Source organism: Eschrichtius robustus, chromosome 2 (assembly GCF_028021215.1).
Source record: "Eschrichtius robustus isolate mEscRob2 chromosome 2, mEscRob2.pri, whole genome shotgun sequence".
Taxonomy (NCBI): Eukaryota; Metazoa; Chordata; class Mammalia; order Artiodactyla; family Eschrichtiidae; genus Eschrichtius; species Eschrichtius robustus.
Window position 1 is genome coordinate 76138162 of NC_090825.1, and position 18308 is coordinate 76156469.

An 18308-nucleotide genomic window follows, 5' to 3' on the forward strand; every position below is an offset into this window, starting at 1 on the left:
GAAATAGATTTACAGATACCAAAAACAAACTTACAGTTACCAAAGGGGAAACGAGGGGGGAAGGGATAAATCAGGAGCTTGGGACGAACATACACACACTACTATATATAAGGTAGATTTAACCAACAAGGACCTACTGCATAGCACAGGGAAGTCTACTCAATATTCTGTGATAACCTATATGAGAAAAGAATCTAAAAAAGAATGAATATATGTATATGTATAACTGAATCACTTTTGCTGTCCACCTGAAACTAAATCAACTATACTCCAATAAAATTAAAATATGAAAAAAAAGAAACAGAAATCCTATTTTAATATTTTACAATGAACTATTGCTAGTCCTAGCAAATAAATATTTTAAAATAAAAAATGCCTCTAAGTTTGTGATAATTTGTTATGCAGCAATAACACCAATAATACTACTAATAAAATACTAACCACAAAATTTTAAAATAAATAATAAATAAAAATAAAATAAATAATAAAAAAATAATAAATACAAAATAAAATACTAATAAGCTAATACAATGGTATTCCACTTAAAGATAAGTTAGGATTTTTTTTTTTGTCTCCTCTTTTCCTGCCTTTCTCCAAAGCTTTAATCCATTTCCCCACCATGTAGTTATTTCATCTACGATAACTAGAAAACACCGTTTTGTCAGATTAAAAGCTCCTCTCATACCACTTACTTATTAGAGTTATCTCTTTCTTCCCCCCCCTCACAGTTGATTTGAGATGCAGAGATGTATGCATCTTGGGTATATTATATACATGTTTAGGGCTGGAGGATCAAACCAGAAAATACAGATCTTGAGAATTAAGGCAAATAATCTGTGTTCTGACGTAACTCAGATATATTTCATTCATTGCAGCTACTTATCTTGAAACACAGTAACCTTGACATAATGGTTGAAGAAAAAAGAGAAGCAATGTAAGCATAAATGTCTGAACATTTTAATATCTTTTTTCGATAAACATTACTAGAATGCCACATATTTGGATGCATGTTTTTCCTGAGGAAAACCTGCATTCTATCTTCTGCTTCCTGATACTGCAGCTGGATCCTATTATAAGGGTAGGACACAACATGGGAAGCATGCCTAAACTTTTAAAGCTACAAAACAAAAGCTAATCTTCATTAATTAGATGTCTAGATTATGCAGATTGACCACTGTATTATTATATGTAACATGGTGAAAAACACTCTTATATGGTTTGTTGATAGTTCCACGTAGGTAATTTATCTAAGCCTTATTTATAAAGATATTGTATTAACCACAAAGGCAGAATTTGGTGTCAGGTAAAAAAATCAGATCAAACTGTGACTTTGTGGTTGATGGATGAAAGAATGCTTTACAACAAAGGCAAATGAGAATGCAATATGATGTCTTTCTAACATTTAATTCAAGAAAAATTTCATCTCCAGCACAGCTTAACCTAGAGCTATGACATAATGCAGATATAAGTGAAAATATTAACAAGTCAATGATTTATAACTAAGACTCACCATTTAAAACCCATATTCTCTGCCTTTGTGAAAACCATGGAATTGGATTAAGAGAGAAGCCACCTAATTTTAGATTTAAGCAAATGTGGACAATGGATTCTTAGAATAAAGAATAAGTCTGAGCATCACAAACCCTCATCTGATTAATGATTAGCTGTTTTAGTAAAAAGGAAGAACTTACGAAAAAATACTCATAGTCCATAATGTGGAAAAACTTCAAGATCTGGGAATCCAGGTAAATCATGACTTTGTTTTTACCAACTTTAACCAAAGTCTTCCCAGGTGCTAAAGTCAGTACTAAAGAAAAGCTATTACAAAACTATTCTGTTAAGTAATTATCATCTTTGCTTCAACTTCTTATACCTGTGTCTATATATGCCATCTATGTAATTATGTTGAGGGGAAACACTCCAAGCTCAAAAGAAGTGAACAACTTCAGTTTCTGCTCACACAGACCTTGTCAAGTAGCCAATGACTTGTCCTTTCATTGTGAGTGACTAATATCAATGCTGGCTCTAAAGAAAGACACTTTTCATAATCGCCCAACAATCTGCTAAGTGAAAACATATGAATGGGCTTAGGCAAAGCCTGCCAGGGGTCTTTGCTGAATGGAAAACAGGTGCTCTCATTCTGTGCCACGTAATACCCCACTTACCCCCAAGTCCAAAGGTTACAGGACTAATAGCTGCCTTGTGGTAATCAGGGAAAGCCAAGACACTAGCCCTGGTGAAACATCTGGGACATATTTTACATACTTGCAACATATGCTTCAGGTTCAATTAAAGTGAGGCTTTGGCACATTTATTAATCTTTTTTACTTTTATCCTATAAGAGGACCCACTGACCTGACCCCACTATTATACCATATGAGAAAACAGAGAAATAATGAGAGCTAGAGGTCAGTACCTGCTCGTATGGCAAAAAAACACACTTGTTTTCTCATGAAACTCCATTACGCATGACTCTATACACAAACTTTAAATAGAGGAACCAATGAATTTTTTAAAGTAGGAAATTACCCTTCTCCCACTCAGACACATCTGATAGCCAAGACTTACATTTACCACTGCGAGAGCCAGTCGAGAGACGGAAACTGGTAAATAGAAACTTGAAGGATCCTTTCATGTTTTCATTTCTTATATTAAAAACTTTGTATTTCCAGAATATAAGCCTTCCACTCTAAGATTCTTCCCTCTATGACGCAAGTCTCTTGTAAATTATTATATTTGAAATCTTCTTTTTGTTCAGATATGATTTTTATACTATCAATTGCATTATGAGTGAAAAAAAGCAAAACCTCCTTATATATGACTCAAATAAAGGGTTGGATTTATGAAAATCTGCTCACAATCCTTTCATATGGAAAACACACTGTTTGTCTGCATCCTGTACAGAAGAATACAGTTAAATTCACACAGTCATTTAAGCGCTTGCTTTCAATCAACTTTGGTAACGAGACCTGAAAATATGTTAGAACCAGGGTGTCAATCTCAGACAACCAAACACTGGATAACAACAGATGCCACTCCAGAGATCTGGGGTTGTTTCCACCCTGGCATGTTCTACTTGACATCTATGTTTTGGTGAACCGGTTAACCAGGTGTGCTAACATCTAACAGTGTGCCACTCCTAACATCCTCTCTATTAAAAGATGACCAAAAAGGGAGATTAGTGGTATAGAATATCAACAAACTGGCTAAAAAAATATAGGTTGACTTCAAGCAGGGGCACTGAAGTACTAGGCTTCACCAAGGGTTTCCACTTACTAACATTTCTCGGGAAACGCCTGCTACCAGAATGGACCTTTAAGGTGGCTTTAATAATAAAGCAGCAACAAGCAAGGGAAAATGGCCATAAATGGATGGCAGCTCAGTGTTTATCAGCAGAGAAATGATGATTCAGAGCTGGCATGCTGAGTTTAAATACAAGCTCTCTACAGCTCTACAACTGACCTTAACAATAAATCATATCATTTATTGCCAGAAGTGTATGCTCATGTTATTCAACATTAAAAACAAGCACATATGTGTTTTTGCAGAAAGGAGATTTTGTTACTTTATGTTTGATGATGTTGCTAATGACTAAATGATGTCCAGAAGAAAAATCTCACATAAAAACTCTATGAATTTAAAAATGTTTCAAATAGCAGTAGAAGGGAGAAAGTGTGTGTGTATGTGTATGTTTCTGTTTTCCTTCCAGCATTGAATATGTCAGGAAAAAAATCATTTGGGAAGTTAACTAATCACTGTGAATTTTTTTGACATTTCCAATGCTTGCTTCCAGCACTCAAATTCTTATACTGGGATACAAGTGTACATCTCTACTTGAATCAAAGGTCAAGGGCGTAAATTAAGATACACTGTTTTTCTCCTTTCTTTAAAAAATTTCAGTGCTTTACTGTAACAGAAGTCAGATAGATTCCATGAAGGTCAAAATCTGGTGTTATAGGCTGAACAATGTGGAAATAATGATATTCTCACTCTCCCCTCAGTCACTCCCCGCCCCCCAATCGCACCCTAAGACTTTTTAGATTTTAGATCTAGAAGTGCCCAAAGATGATGATAAACCAGCATCCCTAGCCTCCTTGCCATAGAAAGCTGTTCTTCCGACCTCAGCCACTGCTGCGGTGGTGCAAGGCCATTCTGATCCCTCCTTCCAGCTGTCCCCTCTCCCCAGGGGACAACCAATCCAAGCGGTCCCAGAAACTAGCTGTTATCTACTGTGGTCACCAACCACAAGCCAACCAGCAATCGAAATACGAGCCTCTCTGAACAGACTTTCCTGACCAAGGAGCCGCGGGCCATTCCAAGTCTAAGCCAGGGCAGTGAGCACCGGGTTTATTTAAATGCCCTCTGGAGCCCTCCGCACACGTGTTCTTTTGCTGAGCAATTCTTGGAAAATTACAGATGACAATATCCATGTTTGACACATGCAGGCTGCTATTTTTTTCACTGCTCTCTTCCCCCCAAGTGTAGCCTGATTTGTAATACTCAAGATAGGACAAATTTTTGCCCTTCAAAAACAGTTGTCACTGCCGTTATCTTCGTGAGAGCTATCAAGTTCCAGACAAGCTGAATTATTTCTTTTTTTGTTCCTGGCAGAAAAATATTTGACCCAGCTCTGGACAAAAGCGAAGACGATTTATAGCCCTCTCTCCCTCTTTGCAACATGCAGTGGCATTGTTAGGATGATAAACAGCACTGTCCAATTTTCTGGACTCAAACACTTCAACTCCTTTTTAACTGTCTGTGAAAACAGTGTCATGTCTACATTTCCCCATCCCCAGGTACCCAAGTGCTGGGAAAGATAATTACCTTGTCATCTTTGTCATCTTCTTCTTCCTCGTCCTCTAGCATGTCCTCCACTACCTGCAGACAGAAACAGAAGTCGTTTTCATGCTCTTAAAGGAGAGAATTTTGTTCTGTCATTTTGAACCTTTTAGAAGTGAAAACTTTATTAACATTTGAAACAGACGCACTGAGAGGGAATATCTGATCTAGAGATAGAGATTAGGAAAATGCTATGCCTTTAATTGATGAACACCAGGGAACTGAATGACAGTCAGGGGAACCCTATTTGTGTGAAATGTTCTGTGACAATTTAAAGAATTGGAAATATGCATAAGGTAAACTAACACTAATTTGAAGGATGCTTTAAATCAGGAGATTTCTTTTTTTACCTACTCCATTGTCTATATTAATTAGGCACTTTAAATTTGGAGCTAGATAACTAAGCAGAAAACAGCTCTGCTATTTCTAATTTACTTGTCACCAAACCTTAAGATAAAAATCTATGCCTGTTCATTGATTCATGCTGGTGAGCTATGGCATAAAGCTAACAATATCTTTCATGGCTCCAATTTTAATTCTGACATGTAAGTGTCAACTCTTGACCATCTCTGAATTACTTGTTCATTTTGTGGATTACCTGAAACTCTAATTTTAATTCTCTGTGATTTTACACATGGATTACGCTATGAGAATGAATATTACTACTGAAAGAAAATAAGAGATGTGTTCAATAATCAAATGTGTATATTATGTATATATAACCCACGTAGATAGATACGCACGCATGCATTTTTTAATGGCTCCTGGTTTACCTACTTCAGCAGAATGGTATAGTCATTTTGGATTTGCCAAACAATTTCCCCTTGCCTGGATCAATATATAACTACAGGCATTACAAATGAGACCTCACCCCATTTCAGGTGTTTTATCATGTTTTTATACACACACACTCCATGGAATCCAAAAATTTTAAAACTCTGGGGGGAGCTCTTATTCAGGTAAGTGCTAACTTATAACTGTATTTATGCCATTTGATATAATTTCTTGTGGTGCTTCTATTTTTTTATCCAGTATCTTTATCTCTGAATAAACTCAACAGAATCATGGTTATCAAATATTTTAAAACCTTTCTCCCAAAGCTCCTAACTTTAGAAGACAGAGATAGCTAGCTCTTCTTTCATGTGGCTTTAGGATAGAGACAGGAATATGCTATGAATGAAAACTTCAGTAACTAAGACTTACTAAACAAAGAGTTACATAAACTGAGATAATACGTCAGGACCCTCAGTTATCCTAATAATTTTTCTCAAAGTTTCTAAAAGCATTAACGGATTTAAAAGAAGAGCCCAAACACAAACTTCTAGTTCTCACGAACTGATATATAACTAAAAGCATCTGACACTGGGAAATTGTTCTTAATTTAATGTCATACTTTAAATCTTCTATTAAGTGGTAGAATCTGGTGGTCTTTCATTTGGACACTCAGCATTTCAAAAGAATCAGAGTAGCACAATGTTCTGTTTCCAGTATCGGGTTAGAGTTTACACTGATTTTGGGGGCATATAAAGTAGTTCAGCCTCAGCAAGAAAGAAGGACTCTTGACATTCTAACTATACTCAGCCACTCCATAAGCATTTATTACAAATGCCCTTGTCCAAGGCACACAGTACTAGGGACTGTGGGAATAGAAAGATGAATAACACACATATACTTCATCTATAGTCATGTCAGCCCACAAGAGGCTTATAATCCAATAGAATTTAAATGGGGGCCATCAGAGAGCCTTTCATGTTGACTTTTAACTTCCTGAAAATTTGAAGCATGCATATCATAAATATATAGACAACAATAGTGACAATGTATAATTGAGGTGCTGTATGCCAGGCTATTCCAAACTGGGACCTTTGTGATGGAGGTTGAAATAGGAGAGGCAGTCACAATATTTCAGTACATTGTGTTGCATCAAAAGAATTCACCTAACACAGCAAGTAGCTAAACTAGAACTCAAACCCAGATTGTGGGATAGCAGAGCCAGCTCTGAAACCCTGCCCAGTTCTAAAAACCCAAAAATAAAAAATAAAAAAGGGAAAAAAGGAAAAGAAAAACAAAAAAACGATTGACTTCTCACATGATCCTTTTAATGATTATACTTTTGTATCTCTTATAAAATGGTGTTATAAATTTTAGATTTATATTAAGTAATATTTTAAGGTTGGTCATTATCTATTTTTAAAAAATAAAAATTATATATATTTCAGGTATACAATATGATTATTTGATATATATTAGATTAAGTAATTTTTTCCTAAAATTACTCATGTAGAGTCATATATCAAATATGGAAAATGAAATGAATATTATACTTTTATTCTTATACATAAAAATCAAACAATATTTTAGGTGGTTATTGTTAAGAATGTATTATGTATCTCTCCTCTTCAGTACTTACCGTCGTACTACAGTGCAAGGAAGGCAGAATGGTATCAGATTGTGCCTAGCAGTTCATAATAAGTATTCAAGAAATATTTGTTGATAGACTGAACAGAAGAAAACCTCATCTATGTTTCATATCTTTGAACATGCATTTTGGTAGAGGGCCTATCATTTATCTCACAGAACTCAACTAGCTCACCTGCAAAGACTTATACCTAATCAATGATGCAGATTAATAAAAGCAAATATTCAAACTGTTTTCAAAGATTTGCCTGGCAATAGAAAGCATGGATATTTAACTGTTACTTTAAGATTTGGAGATCTCCACTATCTTTAAGTTGATTTTCAAAGATTCAAAATATTATTGAACCATAAAAAAACCAAGAAGTTAATTTATGCATTTCACAGATCAGTTGCAGATCTTATGTTCAAGAAGGACTCAAAAGGTGTACAGAATCAGGCTCTTCATTTGCAAAACCCGAACTGTTCCCACCCTGCACAAGTGGGTAATTGGCTACGCACAACTGCCCCACAAATGCGCAGCCAGAATCACCCAAACACAACTATTTGCTTTTACATTTGGCAGAAAAGTGTTGTGTTAGCGAGAGGCCTTTGTGTTGTGTTGTAGCACCCGAGTGAGGGCTTTTCCCCTCCTCCAGTGACTTTTTAATGTTACAACATAAACATCTACAAGTGAGGATTTATAATACAGATGGTTTCCTAGTGATGCCTTTAAGCTGCTTCAGAATGTATCCCACTATTATGGTTTGCTCAGATGAAGCTTAAGGTGCCTTGGAAAATGGAGATGGTAATAGCACCTTCCCCACAGTGTTGATTAGGGGTCCAATGAGACAATGTATTTAAAGTATTCAGCGCAGTTCCTGTACCGAAGTACTAAAAAATGTGAGCTACTAATAAAAGTAGAAATAACATCAATTTAATAATATTTAAACATTAATTTTTGGAAATTAAATGATATATATATTTTTTCCTGGGCAAAATATTCAGGGTTCTGAATGACATACACAATTCTGGTTCATGTTTCATTGACACTAAGGAACATATAAAGGGGCACAGGTAGAGTCATGGATAAAGATTCCCAGTTAAAATAATGGTTTTACAACTAATTTTCAGGCTTTAAGGGTCCAATGAAATGGATGGCTTTAAAGGCAACAGTGTCTCAGAAGCTGGGCTGTGCTCTAAGACATAAGCCCTGGCCAAATGCAATGAATACAGAAACTGCAAACTGAGCTTTTAAAAACAAACTGTATATATCACTGAAGTGCATTTAATGATTGCACAAAATTGCAACCTTTCCCAGAGAACTGAAGTAACACCTACTATTTAGAAAGAGAGTGCTGGAGTTTAACACTTAACTAAGGAAACAAATAAAATAAAGGAGTCCCAGTCTCAAATTCCAGCTCTTTCCTCTTCAAATAAAACCAAATAAGTGCTACATAGTTTTGTTTTCAAGTATACAAAGTCCAGTTGCCCAAACATTTGTCAGCAATAATTTAATAACAACACATCTGTAGGATTTCCTTGAGGAAAAAAAAAACGAAGAGTGAAAAAAATGCATGTGTTAGAAAAGATAAATTTTTACAAAGTTGGGTTTTTTCCTCTTTTCATAAGGGGGAATATCTCAGATTGGCCCTAGAATTCTTTTTCCAAATTATGCTTTCTGATACCTTGCTTGAAAGCAAGTAGTATTAATCAAACAAAGGAAGGGCACTAGGGAAATCAGAAAGATGTAATGCAAGCAGTTAAAAGTGACATGACCTTCTGTAATGTCGCCCGTCACAGACTTATATGCCACACACTGGAGGAAGGTCTTGAAAGAAACTGATTCTTGGTACTATTCCTTGAATGTAATACTAATAAAGATGACATTTAAAAAAACACACGTAGACAGAGCCTAATGCAGCGTTCCAGCTACATTACAGCCAAAGAATAAGCAGGTAACACTATTTTAAAAACCATAATATTTCTTCTTTCATAGTCCACATTTGCTGAACATTTGTCATTATCATATAAAATATAATACGTAGCTGTATATTTTAAAAATCCATTTTCAAAATGGAGCAAAACTGCATCTGAAGAATCTGTATGTTTTATACAGTTGTATAGGAGGTCTATTAATATGACTTTTAATTATAATTTGATACAACTAAATGCTTTATGATTTGCAAGGAAATAAAATTTTAGTTGGCTGAAAATGTTAAAAATGATGCTGGTAATCTGAACAAAAATATGACAATATGTTTAGAATTACTCCACTAGACAAAGATGTATAAGGGAGGGGACCAGCAGGATGCAGAAAAGGCAGACCAAGACAGTAAAAGGATGAGGAAAAGTAGATTCGGGTAAACTTCACTATTAAAATCATCACGGGACTGTGGATACTAAGTCCTGCTTTTTAATACTAATCTAGGGTGCATGTTTGAAAGCTAAAATGACAAAAGGGGGTTAAAAGTTCCATGAATAATTCTTAAAACACTTTGTATTATGATTTTCCCAGGGCTAAAGTCTTCCACTTATTTATATCTCTTTAAACAAAAAAGGAAAAATCTTGGTTATGTTACCTTTGTAAGATAAGTATTGAGTACCACAAAGCCAAAAACCCTGGAAAGCCAAAGCTGACACAAACCAGTTTCTTTTATGTGTTTACTTTTTCCCTCAGAAATAATCTTTGAATTAAATGGATGTTTTTCTATGTTCAGAATGAATAGTTGCACAATTCAAATTGCTTTACTCAAAACGGTCTATAAAAAAGCAACACATTTAAATTAAAGAAGAAATCACTGCTGTCCAGATGTGCAACTGTGATGTTAAAAAATTAAAGAAAGAAAACTGTCACAAAAGAAAGAAGTTTCATATTTAATTTTATATTCATAGAACATCCAAATGTGTACAGATGCTTATATTTGGATACATTACAAACTAAATGCTTATTTCCACTCTAGAGATATGGAGGAATTTGGGTAGAACAGTTTGCTTCAACATGGTCTGGAGTTCATTTTTACCATTTTGTGTGTACATAAACCAAGCAGAACAGGCATTTGTGTGCCAATGGATGTATTACACGTGCAAGTATCATATGAAATTATTGAAAGTCTATGAATTGAGAAGATGCATATAACCAACCACTCAGATTATCTCAGATCACTTAAAAGCACTGGAGGTTGGGCTGAAGACTTTTGTGGTCAATAAGATCATTATAGGTGCGCCTGTGCTGTCATTTTCACCACAGGACACCTGCACCTCTCAAGATTTTTGATAAGGAACTTTTGCGAAATGAATGGTGCAGTTAACCTGTACGTATAATTTACTCCACATCTGAAAGAATAATAAAACCCATAAACAGGTCTGGAATACACTGTTTAGTCTATCTCAAAAGCAACTGCATGTATGATGGCTGCTTAGTTTGATTCACGTTATTAAGAATTTGACCTTGGAGTATTTCAGCTACAGTAGTCATCAAGATAACTGAACCACTAGATGTAATAATAATTAGTGTGATAGGCTTGCCAGTGAAGCTGAATATATTGCAATACAAAAGAAGGCAGACTAAAAAGAAAAGCATTATTACTTACTGCTAAAAGACTTCCGGATTTTTACAGAGACACTCAAATACAATTATTTCTTCTTGCAGAATGCGTTTCCTTGGCTCATTCTGGGAAGTGCCATGTTATAATTTATTCTGATTCTTAATAGGAAATGTGGCTTTAATGTGGCTATCAGATGACTTTTGATGCATGCCACTGATTACATATGGCCTGAATTGTGCATCATCAACAACAGCATTCTTATTTGCAGTATAATATGCTTTGCTGTAAGGTGCAAGGACAGTAAATTTACTTTACTGGCCAAGAGTATGTAACCTTTTAGTCTTTGCCAGCTTAATATGCAGAAAAACCCTTCCATTAAGAAAGGCTAAATACAATATAAATTCTATAATCAGTATAAGCATCTTAAATGAATTTCTTTTCATATTTCCTTCTCAGTATCCTTAAATGTTCATTTTTATACTTACACAAAGCACTGTGAACAGAATTCTAGTGTTTATTTGAACTATGTCTCCATCTAAAGGCTTCACAATGTATTGTATTTTCGCTTGTAGGGAAAATTCTAATCTTGGCGTCTTTACAATATTGCATGTTAATTTGATTGAGCAGGGAAAAAACAGGTCAACTATTAACCTGCAATGTGCTTTTTAAATACTAATGCTTTCTTGAAGCAATGTTATTTTTCAGGTTAAAAATTATACAAAAGGCCAAAAAATTGAATTGTTTAATGTGCTTTGCAAATGAAGTTAAAAGATAACTAGACTTACCACTAATCTATCTTATAAAATTTACTATTTTCAAAGCAAAACATTTTTGTTCATTAATAATAAACAGATTTCAAATAAAAAAGAAAATTATATGCTTTAGCCTCTCTCTATAAAACCAAGTTTCCATTCCAGAAGCACAAATTTGTAACAAAAAAGGGCACAATTTTAAATGTCTCAGGTTTTAAAAACAACCTTAGGAATTTTTTTAAAGTGTCTAATACACATTATCTATTTAAAACATTTTCTGCAAAGCAGGGGGAGGGAGCTGCTATGATCTCCAGTCTTTTCCAGTCTTCTCAGAAATGTTCTTCACTCTAACCCCATCAGATATGTTTGGGAGCATTAGAGTTGCAATAGGCAAGACGTTCTTTTCAGGTAAATGCATAGTTTAGCAGATATAATAAAGGTAAATGCTACACTTCGGGAAGATTAGGTACCTTTAAACAATAGAATTTGAAAACAAAAAACTATTAATCTTGGAGATTAACATGAGCAAACTTTTGAGCCATATTGCTCTGTTAGGTTTGATTTACTTTTTACAAAAATTCACTGCTACTGCCTATTTTAAGCAATGTAATTGGGAGTAGTAGAGGGGGTGAGAAGAATAGGTGGACATTTGAAGAGAAAAATATTCTGATGCTAATTTGATTTTTCTTCTTCTTTTTTTTCCCTTGTGCCTAGAATATTTTGAGGCCTGAGAACATTATGTCAGAAAGTCTAACTTTAAAAATGGAGCAGATTTTGAATGTCAAAAAATCATAGAAAACTTCAGTTTTTTCCTTGTATTTCTTTTCTATAAATAACAATGATAAAATATTTTTTACCTTTTTTGTAAAGAATAATCACCTCCCAAAAGACAGCCTATGTAGGTCTCTACATTGGAACTGGAAAGAATGTGTATGGTGAATGGTGAATTGTAGCACAAAAGCCTTCATGAAAAGGATGTTCAGGAAACCTCACACAAAACCTCTGTATCCATTTTCTCATGAGCTTCCCAGAGCTCTATATTCTAGGAAAAGCTTGCCTGGTCCACTTATCATTTCAGCTTTATGTAGTGTACTGTGTGATTGCTAAATTAGTGCATAATGTATTTATAATATTTATAGTACCAACATTTAGTTAAATAACCTTTATGTAAGATTTATGTTGAGTTTTAAAAAATTTCTCACTTAATGGCAAATTATGAGGAACATGTTTCATAAAGATAATTCTCCATTTAAATTCATCAGTCCATTAAATATTAAAATTATGTTTCTGATGCAATCGAGAACAAATTTGTCCAGCTTCAGTGATTATTTGCACTCATAAAAATTAGGCTTGATTAATAAAATTTAAATGCTTGATTAAGTTGACATTTTCATGTTCTATTCTGATTTATTAAAATTAGTCCCTGTGCCCAGGCCTGGTATGCTAGTAGGTTTACCTTTCTCCTTCTCTTAGTCAACATCCAGAGTGAAGCTGTTAGGAAAGAGTATTTTGCTATGGACTCAGTGATGGTTTCAGGGAAGGAAATGCCCTGTTCTCTGCTCATGGTGCTGCTGGCCTTTGTCTTTATGCCCTGTGCATGGTGGAGATTTGTATTACTATAATCAAGAAAAATGTTTCTTCCAAATATCTATGGATATGATCTGTAAAATGGCATACATTTTTGGTATTTCTATAAATTTCATTTTCCAAGAAGCTTTAATCTGTAGAGGGTTGTTCAAATTTCTTTGTCAGCTTTTTTTGTTGATAAAAATGTAGTTTTCATTTTGTGGGACTTCCATATATATAGTAGGGGTATTATAGACACAGGAAATCTTTCTGTGGCAATTTTACTATCTTTGTCCACAAGTTCAAAACCAAGAAGGACTAATGGCCATGGAAAACCATTCTCTTCAATAGTTCTTACAAGTGAACTGTTTAAGAGATGTGGTTACTTCTACTATGTTTAAACACCCATTTTACCCCCACTGGTTTGCCCTGTTTTATACATAATCAGGTGCCTAATTATCACTTATTGAGCACTCACTATATGCTTAACACAGTGTGCTGTCTCTTTAATCCTCATAAGACCTCAACAAAAGTAGGTATTATCCCCATTTTACTGGTGAGGAAACTGAGGCTTAGGGAAATGAATAAATTCATACAGCTAACAAGTGGAAGGTCTGAAATGTAATGCCAGGTCTTTGTAATTTCAAAGTTTGGACTCTTAACCTCTACCAACTGTAAAGTGGTAGTGGCAACACTCATTTTTAAGATGTTTCTGCTGTTGCCCATGGGAGTGTAACATATCTGGAAACTTTGTTTAGGTGAACTGTCTCTCATTTAAGCATGTTACCAGAATATTGTAATTGTTTAAAAAATAAGTGATATGGTATCATGACTATTTTCTTTTTTCTTGAATGATGAAGTAAATTCAATAACACATGACAGAAAATGCCCTTGAAGGCATATTTTAGTTTGGTTACCTGCACATACTACTCCAGTTCTATGTACAGAAAGGCTTTAAAATTACATGCTCTTAATAAATTTATCTCATGGAACACTAAAAACAAAGAATACAAAACTCTCAGGTTTATTGGACTCCCAACAATGGTTCTGATTTATAAACTTCTTCCACAAGCAGATAAAGACATATCACTTGGTTTCTATTTTTAGTTTGTTAATTGAAGTCTTGTCATTTCTTGTCCCCTTTCTGGACTAGGGACAGTAAGTCTCCACAAATATTGTATGAAACCTTCAGCTAACACCACCCCACCACACGGGGCATGATGCAAACTAGTCCTGGGATCATGAGTCGGCCAGAACGTGCTTCTGTTGGTCCTACGTGCTGTCTCCCTCACCATAATGTGTCAAGGAGTTTTGGCTATCTACCAAGAGGAGGGTGTAAAATCATTTAGAAAGAACCAACAGAACATCACTAGAAATAGGTGGGAAAACACAGCCACCCTGAGAAGTGAGACCCAAACCGTGGATATCCTTTCTTCTCCTCTCCTAAGTCCCACTCTTCAACGACAGAAATGACAAAATTGTGGAGGCAGACCTTTTGGAAAGAGAACAGAAATAATAAAACCATTTGGTTGACAAATGGGTAGACGCTTGGGTTGGACACTTTGGAAAACCATTGAGATGGTGAATTCTTTGGATCCATGGGAGACTTTGAGGAGAGTTTAGGAAGTTGGTTTTCCAATGAGTTCCTGGGGATCCAGGAGTCAACTGGGGTTCAAATAAGAGAAATTCAGAAATTCAGAGAAATTTATGGGGGCAAGATCTTCAGGTTTCCTTCAAGGCTGCCAAGACAATTCATTTGGTGGAAAAAGAGCTGGGTGTCAGGGCAGAAATCTCTATAGGAACGAAGAGTATCTCTTTACCTTGTTACATTCTCATATGTATCTCTGGGGAATCTGAGCAAGGTGGGAGCGATTCAGGAAGATGGTGAGGGCTGCAGTATGAGAGTAACTATAAGCGTCCTCTGCGGCAACTAACACTAACTTTAAATTCTAAGTATCTCTTCTGAGTCCTAATAGATCTAAAGCAAAAGAAGTCTGCCTTCTAGACAGGAGGATCTTTAGTATATTGACTTTTAAAAATAGAACTGTTTTCCTTTATATCTTTCTCTATGTGAACTGACATGTCACGTACAGGTAACACTCATCTTCCAATTTGAAGTTGAGCTGCAGTTTGAGAATAGAGTAAAAAGATAGACAATGCACTGAAGTATTAAAGGCAAACATGGAGTTACTGAGTGAAGGGACAGACGGAAGGTTGGAATAAGAGCTGTGGCCACAGATAGGTAGACCCTCTTTCTTTATATATGCAGCACACGCACACGTATCTGGGATGATCTAAATGTTTTTTGGCTGCACGCTCTGCATTTCATATATAGACCTCGATCACTGCACCTATTATACCCACGTATTCCACTTAGTTGTTTGTTTCCCTCACTAGACCACAAACTGTCATGGGCAAGGACCAGGTCTTTTTTTCTCTCCTTCTTTTCTCTCTCTCTCCCTTTCTTTTATTTTTATTGAAGTATAATAGATTTACTGGGACCAGGTCTTAATCATCTTTGGACAACAGCTAGCACAGTGCCTGCAAATGTTCAATACATTTTTGTTGAATGAAAATTAGACAATTTTTGATGTGGAAAAAAAATCAGATTAACATACTTAGTATTCATTCATTAAACATTTTTTGAGCAACTACTGTGCTGCTATATCTGAGACATCTTGTTCTGTGCTGGGATTAGATACACAGATGGAAGATACAGTTAGAACAGTCTGGGGCAGGTGAAGAAGACCCCCGGTGAGCTTTTTATTATAACACAGCTAGGGGGATATGGGAACTGAGAGGGGAGGGTTCACTTAAGCTCTTGGAGTATATGATGGTAGAGATGGGTTGGCAGGGGTAGGGGTGGGCGAGAATGGGCAGGACGTCAGAGATGGCTCGCCAGGGGAAATGATGAAGATAATTGGTGGTTACCCAGGCATATATATATATATATATATATATATATATATATATATATATATATATATATATATATATATATATATAAATATTAAAACGTTAATGGGTGGCAAGTCAGTATTAACTACCAAAAATATTCAAAATGCATATACTCTGACCTAGAAATTCTCCTTCAAGGGCTTTGTCAAAAGACATTACCGACGACCTGCTCAGAGATTTGTTTAGGATGTTTCTTTGCAGCATTCTTTGAGATGGCATAAACACTGGAAACAAACATTTCTAAAATGAGTGTTTAATTGAGAAAAAATAAAGTATTCATATGGTGAAAATTATTCAGTCATTAAAAATCATGTTGTTTTCCAGTAATTTGAGGGAAACTCAAAGTAGGTATGCTAACAGTGCCTTTAATGTGATCCAATTTTCGTAAAAAATAAAATATATATGACAAGCAAGAACTACACCTTACATTCGCAAACAAATATTTTTTTAAGAAACGAGTAGAAGCTATAGAGAGAGTGTATTGACTATTTGGGAAACTACAAATACACTCAGCTCCAGATGCTGCTGCCGCCGCCATAGCTGTCCCAGCCACCCTGGGTCCTCCTCTGTCAAGACCATGTCAAGACCCCATCCCTCAAAGCTCCCCTTCCCCCATGGCAGAAGACCACTACTTGACCTCCTCCTCCACTGCGGGGCCTTGACCTGCACACGCCTAGGCTCCCATCTGCTCATCAACACCCACAGGGTCTCCTCCAAGTTCACGGTGCAGCTGGAGGAGGAGCCCTGGAGCTCATCCCAGAGCAAGGTGCCCCAGGAGAGCCAGGCCCTCGCAAGGGAGTGTGCCCACGTCTTTGTGGGCGGGCCTTCTGAGCTCAGCCCCTTCGATGTTTGGCTCCTGCAGCAAGGACTTCAAGCGCTCCAGCCACCTGTCCTGGCACAGTGCCACACATCGTGCCGGATGGCCCGCTGCACATCTGTTCTGGTGCCCATGCGGCTTCCAGGTGCAGCACGAGCACCTCCACTAAGTTCAAGACCAGGCCTGCACTGCCCTTCCCTGGGCCACCACGTCTGTCCCACACAGTACCACCCACACAAACTCACTGCCAGTGCAGAGGTTACTGCCTTATCCTAGACCTCAGTTTCCCCAACTATACAAAGAGAGAAGCATCATTCCTTCCTTCTTTGCTTTCTGTTGTGTTATATGGACCAAGTCTTTGCCGACCCTGGGCCTGTGGAATGGGTGCATTGGAGGAGAGGCAGAGAACACAGGCCTGGGAACCAGTTGGAAGTGGGTTCCGGTCCCACCGTGCTGTGTGAGCCTTTGCAAGTGGCATAAGCTCTCTGAGCTTTGCTTTCCTGCTCTCCCAAGCGGTGAATGGTTGCTTTCTGGGTGAAAGAGATGACAAAAGAGAATGGGGCACTGTCTGCTTCATTTCTGTGCCTCCCTCCTTCTGCCCACTATCTCCACCTTTTGCTCATTAAACATTCCATTCTCAAAACCAAAAAACACACAAACAAACAATCCTGCTGGAATACAGGGGAGATAAAGCTGAAGCTATATGGTTTGGGTGGGACATACACATGAGGAATCTTCTATGCCATGCTCAAAGATATTATGGAAAGACGAAAGTAGCAGAGGGAAAAAAATCAGCATTTTGTTTCAGAACTATCACCTTCCTACAAGTCTTGAGGTAAGAATACAAGCTGTGATTTTGGGGAAAGTTGCCAGAAAAATACAAGACATCCAGTTAAATTGGAATTTAGATAAATACTGAATATTATTTTTATATAAATATCTCCTGTTGTTTATCTGAAATCCCAATTTAACTGGGCATCTGTATTTTTCCTTGCTAAATCTGGCAACCCTAAACTGGGAACAAATTCAGAGGGCTTCAGGGGGTGGAGCTCGAGGAAAATTTGCAACGCAGAAGGCCTTGGTCACCTGAAAGAGAGGGAATGTAGCATGGTGGTGGGAGTGGGGCATTTGAGAAGAGTGAAAAAAATGTGGAAATCCTGTTGGGGTATGTCCAGAGCCTGACGAGGTGATGGTCATCAGTGTACAGGGCACCAGTCTGTAGACTGAGTGATAATCTGGCACATCTAAGTGGTTGAACAGATTTGAGAGGGTCACAAGGGATGAAATTTTCTACTGACATCTGATTGGCTGTTGGTTTCTACTTCTTTATGCTTGTGACTGTGTTGGAAAAATAAAGGTCTGGTTCTTTTCATGGCCCTCCTCACATTTTTGCAAGCTGGTGACCTTCTTAAAAATTTGAGAAAATTTGTTGAA

At 36.6% G+C, this 18308-nt stretch overlaps 1 protein-coding gene across 4 annotated transcripts in view; it reads right to left on the bottom strand.

Moving 5' to 3' along the window:
* The window catches only part of MCTP1 (multiple C2 and transmembrane domain containing 1), a 550214-nt gene that overhangs the window by 69444 nt on the left and 462462 nt on the right, over nucleotides 1–18308 (bottom strand). For all 4 annotated transcript variants that reach the window (XM_068533874.1, XM_068533867.1, XM_068533860.1 and 1 more), the window contains one exon: nucleotides 4825–4878. In XM_068533874.1, the coding sequence (XP_068389975.1) occupies nucleotides 4825–4878 (54 nt within the window). The remainder of the gene's footprint in view (nucleotides 1–4824; nucleotides 4879–18308) is intronic.